This window comes from Callospermophilus lateralis, chromosome 19 (genome assembly GCF_048772815.1).
Source record: "Callospermophilus lateralis isolate mCalLat2 chromosome 19, mCalLat2.hap1, whole genome shotgun sequence".
NCBI lineage: Eukaryota > Metazoa > Chordata > Mammalia > Rodentia > Sciuridae > Callospermophilus > Callospermophilus lateralis.
Window position 1 is genome coordinate 8,300,052 of NC_135323.1, and position 18,889 is coordinate 8,318,940.

Here is an 18,889-nt window from a genome sequence, read left to right on the forward strand (position 1 = left end):
CCTCTGCCTGTCAATCTGGGTTTCTTTCCACCATCCAGGCAGTGGCCTAAAAATTGTTCTTGTGGTGATTAAAAAACTTAGATGCTTGGGTTAGCCAAATCGTATTGCATGGCTTCTAAAACTCTGCATTACCCTTTTTCACCTCTGCACTCCTAGTCCTGTGCTCCTGACAAACCCCTTTATCCCTGCTAGCACTTACTCTATTGTTTGCATCATTCCTCCACATAGTGTGTTCACAGGGCCACTCTTGGCGTGTCCCATTTGATGTTGTCTGTGCACTCCCTGTAAGGGGCGATGGGCGCCATTCTCACGCATCCCTCATGGTGTTTTCACCATCTTGAACAGCTCTGTCACGGATATAGTCCTTTAGTAATGCAACGATCGGGCATCATTTGGAACAGGTGCCTTTCAGGCCTCTGCAGTTGGAGACTGTGGGACAGGTGGCCACCAGTGAATGTGTCCCTCTCTGCATCCTAGGGATCCTTGTGATGCACAGGGTGGGTGGGCTGGTTGTGCTGGCGATGTTCTGCGCCACCAGCTGCTTGTCCACTGTCGTCTCCTTCCCTCCTGTGACCTGGTGCAGTTTCTTAAGCAGGATGACTTCAGTTCACGTGTACAGAGAGACCCCTGGAAGTGCAGATGAGCCGGACCTCGTCACTGCTTGTTCACTGTGAGCTGTCACTGTCTGAACAAGAGAAGCCACTGCTCTATTCACATTGCCTGCTTCCTGCCAGGCAAATGCCAAATGCTGGTCGTGATAGCAGCCAGGAGTCCTGAGAAGGGCTTGTGCCCCTTCAGAGAGTGCCTGGCTGCCAGCTGACTCTGCACCTCCAGAACCTGATGCATGTTACTAGTGCTTCCTGGCTCAAGGGCCTCTTGCTGGATGTGGTCAGATGCAGTGCCAGCAAGCCCAAGCTTTGCCAGTGTGAGTGGCAGGAAGAGGCCCTGTTGACACAGTGTCCATGTACCAGTTTCTTTCATAAATGCTTTGATATTTGAAGACACAATGTAAAGGGGGAAGCTGCGATCCCTTGCTGCTAGGGCAGTAGCTCTGTTGTGCAGGTTTGTTTGAGGGTCAGGTGGGGTGCAGTGTGTCCCAAGTCTGTTGCAGCCCCTTCTTGAGAGTGGCCTTTTCTTATTCAGAACGTGTGCCTCTTCTGAGCAGCCTTCCCCGCCTTCGCTGCAAGCACACTGGCTGCTCTCAGATGGCGTGCTGCTAGGTTTCTGTCTGGTCCCAGCCCTGATGGGTGTCTCTGAGCAGGAGCACACTCCTGTCCCCAGCTGTGTGCCTGGAGAAGTGGGTCCAAAGCACCAGAGGAAATCATCTTGTAGGTCCATACTCACAGAGGACTTGGAGAGAGAGTCCAGAGAGCCCCACAGGCCTACCCCGCCCTTTGTCATCATCTACGTCACTGAAACTCCACAACCAACACAGAGACCTGTCTCCGTTCCAGAGAAGCTTCAGACTTGTTGGGGTTCTGCAATTTCCCACCAAAGTCCAGGGCCCTGTGGCCCGTGGAGTGAACCACACAGCTCCACCAGGTGCTCTGAATACATCTGCAATCCCCAGGCCTGGATCAGCTCTGCCTGGGAGCCTGGTCCCTGTGTGGAGAGGGCTGGCCATACTCGCCACTCCTGGGCCTCCCAGTGGACGCAGGTAGAAATCACAAGTCTATTGTACCCGCATAGTGAGCATCCGCTGAGTGGCATCATGCCCTGTGACCTGCCCATTTCTGTCTCCTTCTGGGGAGAAGCTGTAGAGGGGAATCACAGGCTGGGCAGGCTGGCTGTGTCCCTGTCCTGGTGGGGTGTAATCTATGCCTGCATCAATGCTCACAGGACTGGCTGGGAGTGCTCCTCCCAGCGTGCCCTGAGCCCAGCTACCCTGCAGAATCCGGTCTCTCCCAGACTCCTAGAGCTACACGTCCCAGTGCTGGGCTCGAGCATCTGTGGAGTTCTTATAAACGTGAAGAGCCAAAGCATAAAGTGTCACAGAGGAACCCCTTTGCAAATCAGTAAGCACACAAAACAGGTAATGTCGCTGCGCTAGATTTGATGACTTTAACACGAAACTCCCATGGATGTCAAGGTGGTTATCCTCTGCAGAGACGTCAGAAAGCACAAACTGCAAAGCCGCTGTGAAAATGGAGCAGTTGTGGAGGTGTCAGTGGCCAATGAGCATGTGAAATAATTCAGCAGCCATGAGGCCGCTATTTCTTAAACCAGCCACAAGCTGTCTCCTGGGCTACTGTTAGAAGGGCTGTTCTTGGGCATTCTGGAGTGGCAGACTTGGTGGGAGCTCTAAGTAGGGCTTCCTTGGAGGATGCATGGTCAGTGGTCAGGAGCCTTGAATGCACAGGTCTGTGGGTGTGCAGCCCACATCCAGGCTTCCTGACGCAGGATGGAGGACGTGCAGACAGACCCAGGTGAGGATGCCCCTCTCTAAGCCATGACAGGAGAACATGGAGATCTTGGAGCTGAGGGGGATGCAGTAGTCATCTGCAGCTCTGCTCAGGAACAAGACATGATGGAACCTCTCAGTTATGTGGAGTTGGAGTAGAAGCTTTGCTCCTTCAGAATGAGGCCAGGATGTACCAGGAGATAGATCTGTGGGAAGCCTGAGCTGTGGTCCAGATCTGCAGAGCCAACCTTGCTTCTGCTTCTACAGACAGTGGAACTGGGCTGATCACCAGCAGGACAGGGTCAATCCCCCCCCCCCATGTCTGTCTCCTTGGGCTGATCACCATCAAGACAGAATCGAGCTCCCCCATGCCTGTCTCCATGGGAAAGGCCTCCTCAGGAAACTGGTGGCTGAAACCTCTCCCATTTCAGTTCAGAAAGAACTACTCTCTGAGCTGTCCTCAGAGTCACCTAACAAAATACAGTCTGTAAGAACTTGCAGGGCTTGTTGTCCATCTGCACCAGACACTCTCCCGGCAGGGAGCTCTCTTAACGCTTGAGCTGAGGAGCAAGCCACTTCCAAGAGGCCATGCAGTTGACACCTCCACAGGGTTTGCCTCAGTGGCCCCAGGAACAGTCACCACGTGTTGTGACACTGGACAGGTACATCACCTGAAGAGTGAGAGCCAAGCATGCCTTCTTATGCACAACCATAGCTCTGTTCCCATGTGGTGCTGACCCACGGCACTGGTTACAACCTCACCTCCATTCTTGGCTAAAAGAGGGTGGCTTGGCATTCAGCAAGTGCCTGCAGCCTGCCGCAGAGAGCAGGAGTTTCCTGAGTGGGAAAGCCACCCGTCTCTCATGTGGCTGTCCACTTTTGCCTCCTGCAGATAGCCCCCAGGGTGGCTGTGGGTGATGGCAGCTCCCTCAGAATGTCACTGTCAGGTAAGCGTCACCCTGTGCAGTGAAAATCCTGTTTCCTGGTAGTCGACTAGGGCTCACTAGGTTCTTGGATCTTGACTCACACCCTGGCCACATGGGAGCTTTTGTAGCACTCTTCATGGCCTGGCTCTGGCTGTGCCCTCTGGCGCCAGACACAGGAGGCTTGGCCTGTTTTCCCACATCTCTGTCCCTTGCCTCTCTTCCTGTCCACTGCCCTTCTGTTCTGCTGTTGAGCTTACCTGGTAAGATGCTCAGTCCTGTGACCCGGCTCTTTCTCTGCCCAGTTCCTGTCTGTATGCCTCTGCATCCTCACACATACTCGTAGGTGCTCGACCCCGCTGGCTGTGGAGTGCAGAGCCAGTTGAGGGAGGAAGCAGGCAAGATGCCAGCAGGTGGCACGCTGCCAGGTGCCATGGCGGGGGGCCAGCACACCATAGGCTGAGGCCTGCTGGCAGGAGCTGTGTCCAGGGATGGCTCCTGGGCAGGGCCACCAGGGTAGGAGGAGACAGGGTGGCTGGCCACAGTCTAGCTGCAGTTTCTGCCTGGGGCCAGCACATGCCTCTCCTTGGATGACCTATCACCCAACAGCTGAAATGTGATCTTGACCATCCTCTGAAGGACAGCATCCTGGAAGTTTCTCCTGCTGGCACCAGTGTGAGATGCCACCCTTTTGTCCAGTCCCTGCCTGCTACACTCCATGGGGCACACACTCTGGCCTACTTGGCCATGCAGTGTCCACAACATGTTGGGGGCAGGCTGCCCCTCAGCAACCTTCTGAGCCCATTTCTACAGACCTTGAGACGGCTGGAAGTGGCCACATCCATAGGTTTCGAGGCACTTGGGAAGGGGAGGAGAAGCCGGGCATCTCCCACAGGCTTCCTGCAGAGCTGTGGGGCTGCCCTGATGGTTGCCAGACTGGGGTGCAGCTCACCTATGCTGACATGCTGGACTCTGTGTGGCAGCCTGGCCCATCAGCTTCAGCAGGGACACCCTGCTTCTGTGGTACAGGGGGACATTGTGCTAATGACACATGGGACATCGATGTCACCTGGCTGTACAGGTCCAGGAGCCCCTGGAAGGCAAGGAGGCTGCCTCCTGCACATAGGAAGCACTCGCCTGTGTGGAGTGCAGGCACACGTGTGCTGGCCCAGCTGTGGGGTCCAGACCTGTGCCGTCCACCACAGAGATGCCTGCCCTATGCAGCCACTGAGATTTACATTCAGCTGAACTGAAGTTTAAAATTCAGAATTTTCTCCCCTGGTCACCCAGCTGCATTTAGAGTTCTCAGAGGCCAGGTGGCCAGCAGCTTCTTGACTGCCTGGCACCCACAGGGAGCACCTCCGTCCTCACAGACCAAGGAGCCAGCATGGTGAGCTGCACTTGCTCTGGGCTCTGGCATCCCTCCTGATGGGCACACACGTTCGTGTTCCTGCATGGGAGGCAAAGGGCAGAGCATCCAGCCTGGTGCGTGCTAACTGTGGAATGTGTTGATAGGAAAAGCTCTGGCCTAAATCTGACTCCGCCCATGGGAAGTGTTTTTGCATTTGTCCGGAAGCAATAATGTTGCTCTAGGCTAGCCAGTAACACCTGCACTGGTCCAAGCAGCAGGGGGCACCAGGCTCAAAGTCTGGTCGTCATGGCCACTGGGCACTAACAGATACCCTTGACAGGCCCAGGTATCCTGTGTTGCCGCCAGGGTCACCATGAGGGTACAGGGGTTACAGGTCACTCTCTATTCTCTGCAGTGCCCAAGGACATCCTTAAAATTCCTCCTGATTCTGTTCCAAGCAGGAGGCCCCAACTGGCCCTCAGAAGGGTCTGCCCCCTAGAAGACACGAGGCCTAGCTGAGTCCTTTGTTTCCCCAGTGGCCGGCTTCTCCTCTGAGCAGGTCGGACTTATCATGCTTTTCGTAGGCCACTCACTAGCAAGAACAGCAAAGCCCCATGACATGACCCATGGCCCAGAGGCCAGCAAGGTGAATGGGGAGATGGCCGGGCAGGGCCTGGCCCAGAGTGTTGTGGCCCAGGGCACTGCAGCTAGCTCTGGACCTGTGAAGGAGGGCTGGGCCGCAGCAGTGCTCCCTCCTGGGACATTTGTGGGGTCAGTCCTCCTGGCACTGCTGAGGGCAGCCTTGGTGTGACAAAGGTGGGACATTGCTAAGGAGGGAACTGCTCTGTGGCCATCCGGCAGGGAGGAGGTCAGCAGCCTGAGTGTGGCCCCTCAGCAGCACACCTGCTCTCAGGGATGAGTGGCAGCATTGAGTGGGTACAGTTGCCAGAACCATTATCAAGTGTGGGGGGTCGGTGGTAACAGCCCACTCCCAGGTGACAGACTGCAGTTGGCCAGGTCAGACCACTGTGCACAGGTGCTACGGGCCGTGGCACTGGGATGGCCCTGTGGGCCAAGCCACTGGCAGGGTGCCCATGACTGCAGCTCCACTTCAGGGTACTGTTGGTCTCCAGCGTCCAGACCCTGGGCAAGTCCTCACAGGAGACATGAGACACCAGGCACAGATCCACAGTGAGAGCATTTGAAGGAGGCAGCAGCCGTGAGTCCTCCACACCACCTGTGGCTGCCAGGAGCTGGCCTCAGGCGGAGCCTCCACCCACCCCGTGGAACCTTGTGCTATGCAGACATGGATGGCCAAGGGCACCTACCCTAAAGTCAGAGGCACGGAGAAATGGGGTCTGGCTCCTCCCTGATGTCATGCGGGGGCTGGCCACATCCTTCATGGCTGTGCACTGCCTGGAGCAGGAGTCTCTGTGGCTGATGGTAGTGCAGAGCAAGATGTTGGGATGCTATTTCTTAACTTTCCATACTAAAATGCAACCTACAGAAACTCAGGAAACTTTTAAAAGCTGCTGGCTCCCTCCTGGGCCGTCATTAGCAGCCCCTGGGGTGGCAGAGGGCGGGTGGCTCAGAGCTGGAGTGACAGCCAGTCAGGAGGGAGCGCTTTGCCCCTTTCTCCCTGTTTTTAACGGCGAAGCTAATGGATTTCCTGTTCTCACGTGGATGGTGGCTGTCACTTTTGAAGGATCCATCTGTACTATACTTAATTACCTTAAGTAACTGAAATAGTTTTGACAGAGCTCATGAGGCCTGGTTTTTCTTTCTACAGTGGCCATTGTGGGGACTTGTGCTTCTGACTGCTGTTTTAACCACATTTCTTTTGGGTTGGAGGTGGCTCTGTCTTTGGCACGGTCACTAGTCCAGGTGATGCTGTTTGTGTCTCACCTGTGCATGATGTCTGCCAGCCCATCCAGCCCCCACCTGGCAGCTCACCCCGAAGCCTTCACTCCTCACCGTGGCCAAATACATTTGCATCCCAGCTGTCCCCACCCATGGCAGGAATGACCCAGGACCACACTGTGAATTGGCTGCATCCTGCCCCTGTGGACCTGGAGCATGTCCAAGCACAGGACCTTCTGGAGGCCCCCCTTCTCCCACTCTGCAGCCCCTTCCCAGGCTGCTGGACCTCCCTCTTCTCTGCCTTCATAGCCCCCAGGCCCTCCGTCTGGTCTTGGGGTGGCCAGCACCTCACCCACTGAGTGTGCTCCCATCCACTTGTCATCCTGAAGTTCTTGTGTCATTTCCGTGGCCTCCCTGTTCTTTTGCCTAGAACTCAGCTTGGCCTCTAGCCCAGTGCTTACTTGGAAGGGATGCCCCCCTACCCCTTGCCGGCACTGCTCCCCAGGTCTTGGGGTGTGCCTGTCTGCCTTTTCCATGGGAGCAGCTGTCCAGCATGGGCCCACCTGGCTCCTCCCTTCGCCTCCCCTCCCAGTGTCTGTGCAGGTTGGCTGTGGTGAGTACTCTGGCCCTCCATTGGTAACATATCTTCCCCGGCTCCTGGGTGTCACAGCAGAAGCAGCACAGACACCCACTTCTGCATTGTCGTTGTGTGGGAGCAGGCAGCTTAGAGCTCAGCCAGGGAGTGCCAGCCACCCCCCGAGGATGAGGGGACTCAGGCTCAGGTGGGTGCCAGTTCCCCCTCCAGAGGCTACCATCTTCTGTCCCACACTGATCGTTTGGCCTGAAGCACCTCTTGCTGGCCCCCCTTAGGTTCTGTGCAGTGCACTGAGTCTTGGATCCACTGGCAATGCTTTTCCTTGGTTATTAAAGAGTAAGGATGTTAAGCTGGGCATAATGGCAGATGCCTGTGATCCCAGTGGCTCAGAAGGCTGAGGCAGGAGGATTGCAAGTTCTAGGCCAGCCTCTGCAACGTTGCAAGACCCTGTCTCAAAATAAAAAGGACTGGAGATATAACTCAATGGTAGAGCACCCTGGTTTCTAGCCCCAGTACTGCAAAAAGAAAAGAAAAGCAGACATTAAATGTCTTAGGACCTCACCATCCACAAGGTGGGCACTGTGAGCCCTCACAGAGTTGAAAGGAGACCCTTCCTGGGACAGTGCATAGGAGTCACCAAGATGCAGTCCCTGGGTCTGGTGGTTTTATGTTAACAGCTGTGGAGGAGCTGCGTGATACAAGTGGTTATGACGTGAGTGATCGCACTTGGAGGCTTAGTGCAAAGAAGCCACATTCTCCACCAGAGTCCATGGCAGCCAGCACCTCCCCACTGGTGTGGAGAAAAGGAACAGGGAGGGGTGCAGTAGTTCTGGGCCTAGACCTAAGTGGGGACAGGAAGTGTGGATTCTTAAGTGAGGGCATGTGGTTGAAGTGAGTTCCATTGGGCCTCCCTTCTCCTGCAGAGGCACTGGCTCTCTGCTGCCCAGGGAAGCCTGTGCTGGTCAAGAGCTAGCAGCAGAACACTCCAGCACTTGGCTCTTTGGCCCCGGGCAGCGGCCCTGGGCAGCATGCTGGTGGTTTATTTTCCCTGGGGATGTATCTTCTGCCACACTGAAGGGGAGAACAGTGACTGTCTGGGCACTTAGCACAGCTGCTGAGATTTGACAAGGTCCAAGCAAAGAAAACAAGCAAATGGGGCTGCAGTGACCTCCCCTTCCTGGTGTGTCCAAAAGCTACAGCCACCAGGCAGCTTCTGCATCCTTTGGGAAGAATGGGCCCACCTTGCCAATACTGTTCTGACCTGGGGAGGGCAAGAGCAGAGGGTCCCGACCCTGGGCCATGCTCAGCAGGGCCTGCTGTGTCCATGGAGAAGGCTGCACACAGCTCCTTGCCAGTGGAGACAGCTGTCTCCCGTCTCTCTGCATCCTGGCACTTAAGTGTGTCTCTCTATTCTGGCATTGTGTATCAATCACTTTGATTGGTGTCAGTCACACTGCATGTTAGAATTCTGCCCCTGACATCTGCAGAATGAGGTGGCAGGCTCCAGGCACTAGGGAGCAAGTCCCCCACAAGATGTGGCCTACACAGTGATTGTCACCAAACCAGCTGTGCCCTGGCCCAGGGTTGCTGGGAGGTCTCAGCAAGGCCCTGGGTCCAGAGGGTGGCTGTGTGGGGCTCAGGTGTGCTCTGCTGCCCTGGGGCTTGGGGGTTTCTCTCACCTACCAGGGGGAAATGGGGTTAGCACCTGTGGACTTAAAGATGCTTCCTCAGAATGTGGCATCTCTGCAGCAGCTCACGGCCTGTTTATCAGGGGCCTCCCACACACCCCTTGGGCCTAAGATTCACAGGACACGTGTCACAGCCATGTGAAGCACAAGTGGATTCAGCACACTGTTAGCGTGGGTACACGGAGCAAGATCTGGCGGACGGGACTTGAAGTGGGTCCTTAGGCTGAGGCCTCCGGCTGTGTTTTCTGGTGGAGTGTGTAGCTCCAATGAGGGACTCAGGGCTCCCCCATTTCCCTCTAGATAGGGTGGGGGACCAGGGCTCAATGCCTACAAGCAGCTGCCTGTCATGGTTTCTCTCACCTGCATCAGATGTGCTCATGCTAGAACCATCCTAGATGGCACTGCAGCCATGTCGCCCTGCAGGAAGCATGGTGGGCCCAGCAGGCCTTGAGTCTGTCAGGAGGACTCAAGTGCTGTGTGATGCTCTGGTGCCGACTCCCTGCACAGAGCCCTGGAGTGCACTGGGCACCCCGTGCCCAGGTGGGGCACTACTCAGGAAGTGGAGCTGCCACTGGGTCCTTTGGTGACAGCCCCCCAGATGCACAGAGCTGGGTGAGGGCCAAGAGTGTTGAGGCTCGTGGCCCAGGAGGCCTGAGCCCTGACTGCTGCCTTCAGCGCCATGTGCCTGTTCTGACACTGCCCTGGAGGGGTGTCCATGCCTCAGTGAACATTGCCCCTGGACAGCTGGGCCCTTCCACCTGTGGGCAGGGCCTGTCAGAGCCATCCAGTGTGGCCCATCCCTGTGTTGCCTGCCCCTTCTGTATCAGGTCCAGGTCTTCTGAGGAGCTAGCCATCAAAACACAGACCAGTGGACACCTGGGTGCTGCAGCCCACTAGGTTGCTGCACTCTCCTGACTGGTGGAAGTGGGCGACCCTCATGAGGGCCTGGCAGCGGGAGTGCCCTTGGAGGGTGTGGTGCAGCTCTTTTTTCCCCTATTCCAGTTGGTTACACGTGATAGCGAGCGTGTTTCGACTCGTTGTTCACGATGGAGCACAGCCTTTCATTTCTTTGGTTGTACATGATGTGGAGTCACTGTTTGTGGATCTTGCCCAAACCTAGGGTGATGACGTCCTTCTCCTTTCACATCCTTCTCCCATCCCCACACCCCCTTCCTCTTCCTCCTTCCCCTCTGCCAATCCAAAGTTCCTGTAGTGCAGGCTCTTGCTGTCTCACCTTTAGAGCAGTTTTGGATCCAGAGTTTTGTGAAAGCAGCAGCTCCCCACACACTATTTCCGTCACTTGTGTCTCATGTCAGTATGGTACACACTCATGGGAACTGATGTCCACTTGATTCACATCTCCCTGGGTTTCTTGGCCTGGGACACCAGGGGGTATGTAGTCTCCGGGGCTCCTCTCAGACTTCCCTGTTTCTTTCTTTTTTTTTTTAATATTTATTTTTTAGTTTTTGGTGGGCATAATATCTTTATTTATTTTTTTTTATTTTTATGTGGTGTTGAGGATCGAATCCAGCACCCCGTGCATGCTGGCGAGAGCACTACCGCTTGAGCCACATCCTCAGCCCCAGACTTCCCTGTTTCTGATGCCGGGGTGGTTTGGGGAGCCCCTCCATTGGGACTGGCCTATGGTTCCCATGGCTAGAAAGGAGCTGGACTTGGGAGGGAGAGTCAGGGAGGCACCTGCGTGTACCCAGCAGGACTTTCTCCTGTCCTGTGCCCGGGGCAGGAAGGCCATGCAGCCCACAGCAAGACTCTGCTTGGGGCTCTGTCTCTTGTCCCCCTTGATTTGCTCAGCAACTTGTGTCAGTGCAGGCTTGTGAATGTCTGTTTATAGCTATGATTTAATATTAATTAGATCCCATCTTATCAGCTTTTAATCTTAAAGTAATCTCTACACACAGCAGCCCTCCAGGGTGGATGAGGGGTGCTTCCACACCTGCCAGTACCTGTGCGGCCTTTCCTGTCCCTCCTGGTCCTCTGCAGCCACACGTGCACATGTGTGTAAACATGGCGACTCTTGCTGTGAACCACCTGGTTGCGGGCCCTCAAAGCAAATGGCCCTGTCCCCAGCACCCTGCGGGTGGCGTCTCATGGGGAGCCTCCAGTAGCATTGACTTGGCAGGCCACTTCAGCAAATCCAGGAGCACTCGGGCCACTTGGGCTGTCATCGTCCTGCCCCTGGGGGCTGACAGGTGGCAGTGTGGTAGTGGCCCACCCGTCCCCAGTGTGGGTCCTGCTGGTGCCTTGCTCCACCTGAGGGCAGACTCCTCTTGTGGGGTCTTCTGGTGAGCCTCCGTTAGGGAAGGGTGCCCCCAGCAGCGACCTCCCACGCCCACTTGAGCAAGAAGCCTTCCATGGACCCCCTTGGCAGCACAGCCTGTGATGGGCTCAGACTCGTGCTCTCAAGGCGTCCTCATGGGGTGCAGGGAGAAAGGCGGTTGAGGGTGCATGCCCACCCAGCCCCAGGCCCTGGTCCTGCTCTCAGAGCTCTAGGTCTCCTTTCCACAGAGGCACGTCTGTCGTCTGGGTGGTGTCTTGAGTTCTCTTTTGACCTGGGCGCAAGGCATAGTTGGTCTTGGCCCTACTGAGCGCACCCTTTATGTGTTTTGCTTCCCCAACCAGGCTGGGAGTCACAGCTGCTGGAAACGGGGTTCCTGGGAATCTTCCTGTGCCCCTGGTGGACTCTGTCCCAACTGCCCCGGCACACCCCCACGCCCTGGACAGTGCTGTGGGCCTTCCGTTGGCTCATCTTCAGGATCATGCTTGGAGCTGTGAGTAGGACTTTTGTTGGAATATTTCAGGAATGATGTGCCCAAGACATGTCTGGTAGCTCTGCTGGACCTCCTGCAGACCCTCCAGCTGCCCTCTGGCCCTGCACAGGACGCTTTCTGTGGGAAACAATAAGGGCCTGGCGACTGTTCTCCAGCAGGTACAGGAGGAGCCAGTGATTGGTTTTTGGTGTCCTCCCACAGGAGTGTCAGGCTTTCCAAGGACAGGAGTGACCTGCCACCATAACGAGGTGGAGGTGGACCTCCGCAGTCCAGCACCTGGGAACTGCTGACTCCACCCTACATGTCTGTCTGGTCTCCTTGGGACCCAGTGTAGCTGACCTTGGGGCATCTCAGACAACATGGGTGTGTGCAGACTTCCTTCCTGCAGGGCAGTGCGCATCTCGTCTGCCATGTAGCAGGAGTGTGACATCTTGTGTGTCCTTTGCCTGGAGCTGCTGCCTGTGCCCTGCTATGCCATTCATAACTCACTGGAGGCTGGAGGCCAGAGGCTCTGCCACTCTTAATTCCATAGTCACCCTGAGAGTTCCAGAAGCAGGAGGGAGGAGGTTCCCCCGTGGCTCTTGCCTGTGCCACACAGGGCAGCCGAAGTTTGCTCACCTTCTCTGCTGATCCTGGTTAGTGAGCTCTTCGTGTTCCTGCTAGAATAATCACAGAAAATTGCTTTTCCACCTTGGAAACTCGGCTCTGCTTCTGCTTGCCCTAAGTCCTGTGGGGATCTCCCCTGGCCCAGGAGGCATGGCACAAAGGACAAGTCTTGTGCCACCTGCTGGCAGGCTGCTCCCATGGGGGGGGGGGGCGTGGCTCTCCACCAGAGCCTCCTTCAGTCTAGAATGTTCCACACTGTTCCTTTGACTCTTGGGCTGGTCTGGTAGCCTCATGGCTCTCCCTGCAGTGTATCATGGGAGGTGGCCCTGCCCACCCTGTTCTGGGCAGCTGCCGCACATCCCCTCTGAGCAGGCATTGGTGCTGGCTCAGGAGGATACCCTGTTGCGATATAGCATTTGTGAGGAGCCCTCTGGGCCATGGGGGTATGAACTTGCAGGACCTCCTCCCAGCTCCTTGAAGTGGTGACCAGCTCCTGGCCTGACCATCTTTGCAAACAGCTCCTCTGTGAGGAAGCAGCAGGCCAGTTCTCAGGTGAGACAGGCTCCCAGGACACAAATGGCCACACCTTTACCACCAGCTGCAGGTCGCTTATGATGGAGCTCCGTGTATGGCCTCAGTCAGGAGACCCCCATGGAGAGGTCCCCTGGGCCTTCTGGGCAAGGATTCTGGGGTTTGTTGTTTTTAAAATTTTTTTAGTTGTAAATGGACATTGAGGATAGAGCCCAGTGCCTCACACACGCTGGGCAAAGTGCTCTACCACCGAGCCCCCACCTCAGCTCAGGGGTGCTATTTTAATCAACTTTTTCGTCACTGTGACCAAAAGACCCAACAAGAACAATTAGAGGAGGAAAAGTTTATTTGGCTCACAGTTTCAGAGGTCTCAGGCCGTAGACAGCCAACTCTGTAGCTCTGGGCCCAAGGCGAGGCAGAACCTCTTGGCAGAAGACTATGGTGGAAAAAATCAGCTCAGAACATGGTAGTCAGGAAGCAGGGACAGACTATAAACCCAAAGTCATGTCCCCAGTGACCCACCTCCTCCTGCCACAGGTAATCCCTCAGTGGATTAATGCACTGTCAGATCACGGCTCTCTTAAGCGAGTCATCTCACCTCCAAGCCTTCTCACACAGCCTCCCACATGAGCCTGTGGGGACACCTCGTATTTAAATCAGAGCAGATGTGCAGGTGGACGTCCCCAGGCTGGCTGCCGTGCCTTTCCCTTCCCCCGACTTTAGTGCTCCTGTGTAGGGTGTCACTGCAGGTCCAGCAGCACCCAGGTGATGGACATGCTGACCTGTGCCTTGTATGAATGGCAGTCACCAGGGGCACCTGAGAGGCTGTCTCTGGGCAGTGGGGACCCCAGCAGCCCCCCAGATCCTACTGTTTTCATATGTGGACGTGGAAGCCACCTGATTCCCAGTGCCCACTGCACTTCCCTGCCTGATATGTCATCCAGTGTGCAAACCCTCTGCAGCAGGGTACCTCTGCATCTCTGTCATCCTGGACGGGGGCTTCCAGGAGGGCCCTGGAGGCAGCAGGGCATAGCCCGCCACATCTACTGCCGTGGACAGCCAGCAGCCCCGTAGCTGCCCACACTATTCTTTGGTCTCTCAGGCTTTGTGTCCTGCCCGAGTCAGGTGTATGTGGGACCATGGCAGCCAGGCGAGAGGGCAGGCAGGTGTGTGGGGCCCTCGGAGAGCAGGGGACCTGCAGGTACAAGAGGTTGGGGTGCCCGTGACAGGCAGCTCAGCAGTGGCTCTGCCTCCAGCTCCACAGGCTGCCGCTGTCTCCCAGCTGCTCTCCAATGAAGGAGGAGGATGGGGTACTTCCTGAGGCACTCAGCCGTCCCTGGAGACCATGCCATTGTCTCGTGGTGGGTAGGAGTGCAAATGCCCCCGATCGTCAGTAAGCACAGAAGGAGAAACCTTTCAGACTGTGGTGGAGCTTCTTGGGCGTGGCAGTGCAAGCCGGGGCCTGGGCGCAGGAGCCCAGCCCCTGGAGGAGCAATGGGGCTGTTTGTGCGTGGCTCTGGTGCCAAGAGTTGAGCAGCCCCCCGGGAGCCTGACAGAGCGTGCAGTCATTAGTACATTCTCAGGAGCCATTTATGGCACTTTGATTGACTGTTAGTGCCAGCTGGATGGAAATTGCCAGGTGACTAAAAGGTATAATCACTGATATCGTCTTAGGTTGGATATTATTAACCTGCAGTGGGAAGCAGAGCGTCAACTTGATGACAGTGACAGCAGCCATGGGCCCTATGTGGGGTGGGCAGGCGTGGGTCCTGTGTGTGGGGTGGGCAGGCGTAGTCCTGTGTGAGGTGGGCAGGCATGGGTCCTGTGTGGGGTGGGCGGGCGTGGGTCCTGTAGGAGGTCGAGACGTGGGTCTTGTGTGTGAGGTGGGCGGGCATGGGCCCTGTGTCTGGGGTGGGCAAGCGAAGGTCCTGTGTGAGATGGGTGGGCGTGGGCCCTGTGTGTGGGGTGGGCAGGCATGGGTCCTGTGTGTGAGGTGGGCGGGCGTGGGTCCACTTTAGGGTTGGCATGCTTGGGGCATAGCCCCCCAGGCCTGTGCTCCCCCAGCCCTCTGCCCCCCAGCCCTCTGCCCCCTAGCCCTCTGCTCCCCCAGCCCTCTGCCCCCCCAGCCCTCTGCTCCCCCAGTCCTTTATCCCCCACAGCCCTCTATCCCCACTAGCCCTCTATCCCCCCTAGCCCTCTATCCCCCCAGCACTCTGCCCCCCCATCCTTCTATCCCCCCCAGCCTTCTATCCCCCCAGCCTTCTACCCCCTCAGCCCTCTATCCCCCAGCCCTTTGCCCCCTAGTCCTTTATCCCCCCAGCCCTCTATCCCCCCCAGCACTCTGCCCCCGCAGCCTTCTATCCCCCCAGCCTCTATCCCCCCAGCTCTCTATCCCCCCAGCCCTCTGCCCCCCAGCCCTCTGCTCCCCCTCAGGCCTCTGTTCCCTCCCAGGCCTCTGTTCCCCCCTCAGGCCTCTGCCCCCACCAGCCCTCTACCCCCCTAGCCCTTTATTCCTCCAGCCCTCTATTCCCCCCATCCCTCTGCACCCCCAGGCCTCTGCTTACCCCTAGGCCTCTGTGCTCCCCAGCCCTCTACCCCCCCCAGCCCTTTATCCCCCCCAGCCTTTTATTCCCCCCATCCCTCTATTCCCCCCAACCCTCTGCCCCCCAGGCCTCTGCTCCCCCCCAGGCCTCTGCTCCCCTTAGCCCTCTGCTCCCCCACCCTGCCCCCCAACCCCTCTGCTTCCCCAGCCTTCTGCCTCCCCACCTCTCTGCCCCCACAAGCCTCTGCTCCCCCAAGTCCTCTATTCCCCACAGGCCTCCGCCCGCCCTAGGCCTCTGCCTGCCCCAGGCCTCTGCCCGCCCCAGGCCTCTGCTCCCCCAGGCCTCTGCCCCCAGGCCACAGGGGCGCTGAAAGTCCTACTCAAAGCCAGTACTAAGGGACTGTGCTCTGGCGTTTCACATTCCCTGGCAGCTCGCGGGTCCCTGAAGCTGATCCTGATGGAACCCCAGGGCCCTAGGCAGGGTGCCTGAGTGAGGAGCTCACAGAAGGGCTGCCTCTCCCAGCGCCAGGTGTCCAGGGCCTGACCCCTGGGGTTCTCTGTGCAGGCCCGGCAGCAGGCACAGGCCACCGTCTCCCTGTGAGACACAGCTGCTGCTGCTGCTGCTGCTGCATGCTACAGACCATGTGGAGTGGGGTCTGCAGGGACTCACCTGGGCCTCGTGGCCCTCGTTTCTGTGGTGGCATCTCTTCCACCATGGCCCAGGGGAAGGGATGCAGAGAAGGCAACCGGGAGTGGAGGGGATGGTCAGCCTTCCTGTGAGTCCTGCTGGAGGGCTGTGGGAAAGAATCGGTCAGCAGCCCCCTGAGGGTTTTCCTCGCCGTTTGCCCTGCATTCCAGCAGTTCAGTCTTCTGAGTGGCATGGGGAGCTGGCAAGGTCACACGAGTCTTTGTCACAGCCACCTGACGGGCCACGGGGGCTCTGGCTTGGGGAGTCCCTGAGGATGGGTGACATTGACCACCTTCCACTCACCTGTTGGCCGTGCAGGTCTGTTTTGCTCCTTTGCCTGTTTTTTAGCTGGGTTGTTCAATTCTTGGTGTGGAGTTGGAGGTCCATTCTGCACTCTGGATATCAGCCCTTATCCCATGTGAGGGCAGCAAACACCCTCTCACCCCTGAGGCTACCTCTTCACTGCCAGTGCCTCTGGTGCTGGCTGTTGGGCTCACGTGGTCCCACTGTCCTCCATGGCTCCTGCGCAAGCAGGGCAGAGCTGTTGGGCTCATACAGTCCCACTGTCTAACTCTGCTTTTGTTTCCTGTGCTGTTGATGTTGAACTTGCGACTCATTGCCTAGACCAGTATCAAGGTGTCTTGCACCTTCTCTTCTGGGAATTTTCTGACTTAAGCTCCTAAAGTCTTTAGTCACTTGGAGCTGATTTCTCATACAGTGCAAGGGTCCTGCTTTGTTCTTTGCCTTGTTCCCACCTGGGTTTCCCAGCACCCTTGTGGAAGAGACCGTCCATTTCCTGCCGTGTGTTCCTGGCACCCTTGTGGAGTACCCGTTGACATGCCTTATTTCTGGGCTCTCCCCGTCTTAGTCCTCAAGTCTGTTTTTTTGCCACCATCCTGTTCTGACTGATGTGCCTTTCTAGTGGAGTCTGAAAGAAGGAAGTGTGAGGCAGTCAGCTTGCTTGCTTTCTCAAAAGTGCTTTAGCTGTAGTCTCCCAGGTTTACATGTGTGTCTCCGTGCAGATTTTAGCAGTGCTCTCCCATCCTGTGGGAAGAAGTGCCACTGGGATTTGGTAGGAAGTGCAGTGCACTTGTGCAGATCACTTTGAGCAGTACCGTCAAGAGGCAGCAAGTGCTGGTGAGGATGTGGAGATGAGGGACCCCTGGCACTGGCGGAAATGTCAGCACAGCCATCGTGGGAGACATCGTGGGTCTATCCTTAGAGTCAGGATAGACCCCACCTGGTGCGGCATTTAACGTTCGGCACCTCTGTAGGAGCCTGTCATCATGAGAGACATCTGCTTCCTGTTTCTTCACAGCTGTGCACAGGAGCCAGACAGGAAGCACCTAGTGTCCACACACAGCTGGATGGCTGAGGGAGCTGTGGTGGAGAAGCAGCAAGTCCTGCCTTGTGGCAGCTGGTGAGCCTAGGAAGTAAGCCAGGCTCAGGGAGAGTGCCTCAGCTGGGCAGAGCAGAGGGTGCCGGGGAGCGCAGAGGACGCCCAGAGGACACAGTCCCATCAGAAGGCGGCAGGTCCTGGGCTCTGAGGAGCAGCATGGGGGCTCTAGTTGACAGCCCCCCCCGCCCACGTAGATGTGGACATACCAGGAAGGTGGCTCTCATGAGTTGTGGCTGCACACGCACAACCACAATCAATGGGCTTGCTTGATGGTGTCTGGGAATCAGGCCATCGTGTTCTAAGCCTGTGTGCACAGTGCTGTCAGTTTTGCCTCAGCAAAGATGGGGAAATGAAGCTAAAGAACGAAACAAATGATACATTTAAATAAGATTGGTAGCTGAACTAGTAATATTGGATTAATAGGGACAGGAATGTTATTGTATTCTTACAAGTTTTCTGCAAATCTCAGGTTTTTAAAAAATAACTCATTAAGGCTGGGTGTGGTAGCATACTGTAACCCTGTGACCCGGGAGGATAGCGATTTCCAGGCCAGCGTCGGAAATTTAGTGAGGCCCTACGCAACCTGGGTGGGGAAGGAACCCAATGTTAAGTGTCCCTGGGTTCCATCCCCAGTACCAAAAAACAGAAATAAATAAAAGTAAATTGTTAAAGAAAAATATATGCAACTTTATGTGCATAAATTAAGCAACTTAGATGAAATGGCTAGAAGAAGAAATAAAAATTCTACATGTTTCTGTAAATTGAGATAATGCAAATGAACAAAAAGCACTTCCCACTAGGAAAACGCCCAGACCAGGAGGCTTGAGTGATGTATCCTATGAAGTGTCTCAGGAGGAGGACCCCAGCCTCTGACGCAGCAGAGGGAGGGACAGACAGTTCCTCCAGGAATCAGGTGAACACAGCAGCATGTGAAAAGTATAAGGCTCGATGGCCCGTGGGTTTCCCCCAGAGCACTCGGTTGGCTCAATAGTCAAGGCTAATGCCATTCACCCTATTCATGGATTAAAGAAGTAAGGGATAAAGTACCTGCGATCATCTCAGTAGAGGTAGAGGAAGCATTGGACACAATTAAACATTTACGATTAACAAAAACAAATTCTTGGCAAGCTAGAAATGGAAAGCAACTTCCTCAACCTGATAAGAGATTAACCACACGAATAGCCTACTGCTGGTGCCATGTTTAGTGATGAGGCTGGGCAACTCCATAAACTGGGAACCAGGCTGGGTGTCTGCTCCTGACAGCTGCCAGCAGGGATTGAAGCTCTTAGCTTGTAAATAAAGCAGGAAAAAGAAGTAAAGCTCCCAAAGACTGGAACAGAGGAAGTAAAGTGGCCTGTATTCTCAGAGAGGCTGGTGTGCAGATGGTGCTGAGGACCAGTGTGGGGACCCACCCACTTCACAGGGTCCGGGACCACTGCACAAGTCACTGTGTCCTGCACGCTGGCAAAAACTGACAGGAAACTGAATTCTTAAATGTAACTTTTATAACAATATC

General features: G+C 56.1%; 1 protein-coding gene across 1 annotated transcript in view; it reads left to right on the plus strand.

Moving 5' to 3' along the window:
• Lmf1 (lipase maturation factor 1) overlaps positions 1-18,889 on the plus strand; it is a 60,492-nt gene that overhangs the window by 17,291 nt on the left and 24,312 nt on the right. Inside the window, exon 4 of the mRNA XM_076840082.2 lies at positions 11,459-11,607. Coding sequence (XP_076696197.2) covers positions 11,459-11,607 — 149 coding nt within the window. The remainder of the gene's footprint in view (positions 1-11,458; positions 11,608-18,889) is intronic.